General features: G+C 41.8%; 1 protein-coding gene across 1 annotated transcript in view; it reads left to right on the top strand.

Annotated features, from left to right (window-relative positions):
• Mfn1 (mitofusin 1) overlaps window positions 1-2,802 on the top strand; it is a 51,688-nt gene that overhangs the window by 480 nt on the left and 48,406 nt on the right. The window contains exon 2 of the mRNA XM_004648923.3: window positions 1,752-1,887. Within this exon, the coding sequence (XP_004648980.2) occupies window positions 1,752-1,887 (136 nt within the window). The remainder of the gene's footprint in view (window positions 1-1,751; window positions 1,888-2,802) is intronic.

Genomic DNA, 2,802 nt, shown 5'->3' with positions numbered 1-2,802 from the left:
TGTTTTTCTGCGTTAGGTATGAAGCATACATATAGAACATTGTGTTGTGTACTGTGAGGGATTCCATAATGAATGAACCCCATTTTTACCATGTGGAGTATTAAATGATATAATTAAGAAATAATTACTTCTAAGCACTTTACTGCATCAGTGACTGTTCCCCCCCCACACACCCAAACTGAAAGAAGGAAAGGTTTACTGTAGTTCACAGCTTCTAGAGGTTTCAGTCCGTGTTTGACAGTTCCCAAAGCAGGGTGGCGTGGCTGAGTGGCATCACAGAGGAGAAACAGTTCATAGCATGGCAGGCAGAAGGCAACAGAGTAGTGAAGCCGCAGCTCTCTTTCTGTTCCTTAGGGGCTGGTAGTGCTCACACCCAAGATGATCTTTCTATTGCTCATGCTGAGAACGAGGCCAAACCCATTGGTGGACCAGCCACACACCCTAATCCCATCATTCCACACCCTAAACCAGCTACCTCTGAAAAGCCCCACCTGTGAGCACATGGGCTTTGGGAGGGACCTGGACAGAAACCTTAACAATGGTTTTTTTTTACTTCTCATATTACCATAAGATAGGCTGTTATCACTCATTTTAAAGTTTAAGGAACCAAGGCACAACAGAGAGCCACTTGCCTAACATCTGCTAAGCGCTCTAATGAAAAATCAAGCATTCCACAGTTTATACCAGTCTCCTTAATTTAGCAAGTAAGCCAAGAATGCAGACTTGTAGAACCTTAGGAAAAAATGTTTCCAAAAAGAGACAAATTTTTAAAAAGATGAATTTAAAAAGAGAGGTAAATTAAGTGAAGTAGGGTAGTATAATCCCAGAACTCTGTAAGGCTGAGGCAGGAGGGTCAAAGTCCAGCCTGAGCCATTAGTTTGGAGATAACTATTGACATTTCTTCTGAGATTATGGTACGTTCATAGAATCAAGTTTTTTTTTTTTTCTTGTTTTTCTTGTTTCTATAACCTTCTCTTACCCAGCAATATAATGAGATCCTGTCTTAAAAAGTAAAAAGAGCTGGGACTCTGGTGGCTCTAGGTTCAGTCCCCAGTAACTACCCCACCCAGGAAAAAGCAAAATCAGGAATATGGGAGAGCAAGAGTAAAATGAAACCAGAAGTGAGTGTAATTGTACTTCACCCTTTCTGTTCATTTAAGTTTTGTTAGATGAACTGCTGGGTAATGTTTTATATGGCATTGTTTGTCTCTAAGATCATTTAAATACTCAACTGGAGCCTGTCTTTACCTTCAAAAAGAGGTTATAAGAATGTAAATGTCAGTTTATCTTATCTCCTGTTCCTGAAAGAAAATAAAAGGTTTAGGCCTGGCCAAAAAGCTCAGCGGATTAAAGTGCCTGTTTAGGCAGATCACTGCCCCTTCCCCCCAAGGAGATTGAGACTGGATGTGGTGGCATGCGCCTGTAATCCCACCTCTTGGGAGCCTGAAGACAGGATGACTACAAGTCCATTCTATGTAGTGAGACCCTGTAGATCCTGTCCTAAAAAAAAAAAAAAAAAGGAAGAAAAGATTTTTCTACTTTTCAGACCCAGGCTCTATAGGTAACTTGTTATTAATTCTTTTGGACATTGCAGTGGGGGATGTACCCTTAGCAAATGACTCAGATATGACAAGCATTTTGGAAATCATTTGGCATGTTAAAGAACAAAGACAAAATCTATGCAATCTGGGTATTGTGTTGTATAACTAAATATTTGTGTTACTCTGTCTAATACCATTTTAATTTTACAGCAACATACCGGAATCCAGAACTTGACCGAATAGCCACTGAGGAGGATCTGCTGGAAATACAGGGGTATAAAAACAAGCTTTCTGTTATTGGTGAGGTGCTTTCCCGGAGACACATGAAAGTTGCATTTTTTGGCAGGTAATCCTTCATTATTTTTTCTAAAGTTAGTTTCTAGAAATCAGCATTTTTTGATCACATCCTCAGTTTTTTTCTGTTGTTTCAGGAAGCTGTATTTCTCTTACAGTTGTTTATACCTACGATGGATGGTGAAGAGCTTAGCATGTAAGGGAATTTGTACATCTTAGCGCTTGGTACATAAGAATCTAAGATCAGTAATGTTTTTGCCTTTTAGGCTTTTGACTATCATAAGGATGGGAGCACAGAGCAATAGTGAGCATTACTTAACCACTTTTAAAGTTTACATTGATTATGGAGTATGACTTCTAAAAGGGCTTTGAACTTGAACCCTGTGGTTCCCAGAAGCTGAGGAGGAAGCGCCATGTAACTGTCTGGAGTAATAAATAAAATGATCTTGCCACAGCTTACACATGTGTTTAACAGCCATTCATGAAGTTGGGTATGTAGCTTGTGGCAGCCCTTGCTTGGCATGCTCAAGGCCCTGAGCTGCTCCAGCACTGCAAAGCTAAACGTCGCTGTTGACTACTACGCTAGATTTTTGAGGTGCCAATGTCTCCTGGAGGTGGTTTCTAGGTTTTTTTTTTATATTTTATTTATTTATTTTTTAAATTTTATTTGTGTGTGTGTGTGTGTGTATGGCCAGCTCAGCCCACCAGGGGGCGGGGCTGGCTGGCATGTGGTGCTGGGGGATTGAACCCCGGTCCCTGTGCTTTGTTAAGCTTGTTCTAAGTAGGTGTGGAGAGCTGCGAAGGACCGCGCCTACAAGATGGCGCTGGTTTCCGCCTTCCACCCCCCCGTGGGTGAGCGCTCTCTGTGCACAACAACTCCTTATATGGCCAGGGGTGCAGTCATGATTCGCTTCCGCATATGCTGGACCCATGGGCAATCCCCACGTGGTGCACTGGGATTGGGCTC

The sequence above is a fragment of the Octodon degus genome, unplaced genomic scaffold (assembly GCF_000260255.1).
Source record: "Octodon degus isolate 3935 unplaced genomic scaffold, OctDeg1.0 scaffold00298, whole genome shotgun sequence".
In the NCBI taxonomy this organism is placed as follows: Eukaryota; Metazoa; Chordata; class Mammalia; order Rodentia; family Octodontidae; genus Octodon; species Octodon degus.
The sequence above is the reverse complement of the archived record's forward strand: the minus strand, read 5'-3'. Positions and strand labels throughout refer to the sequence as shown.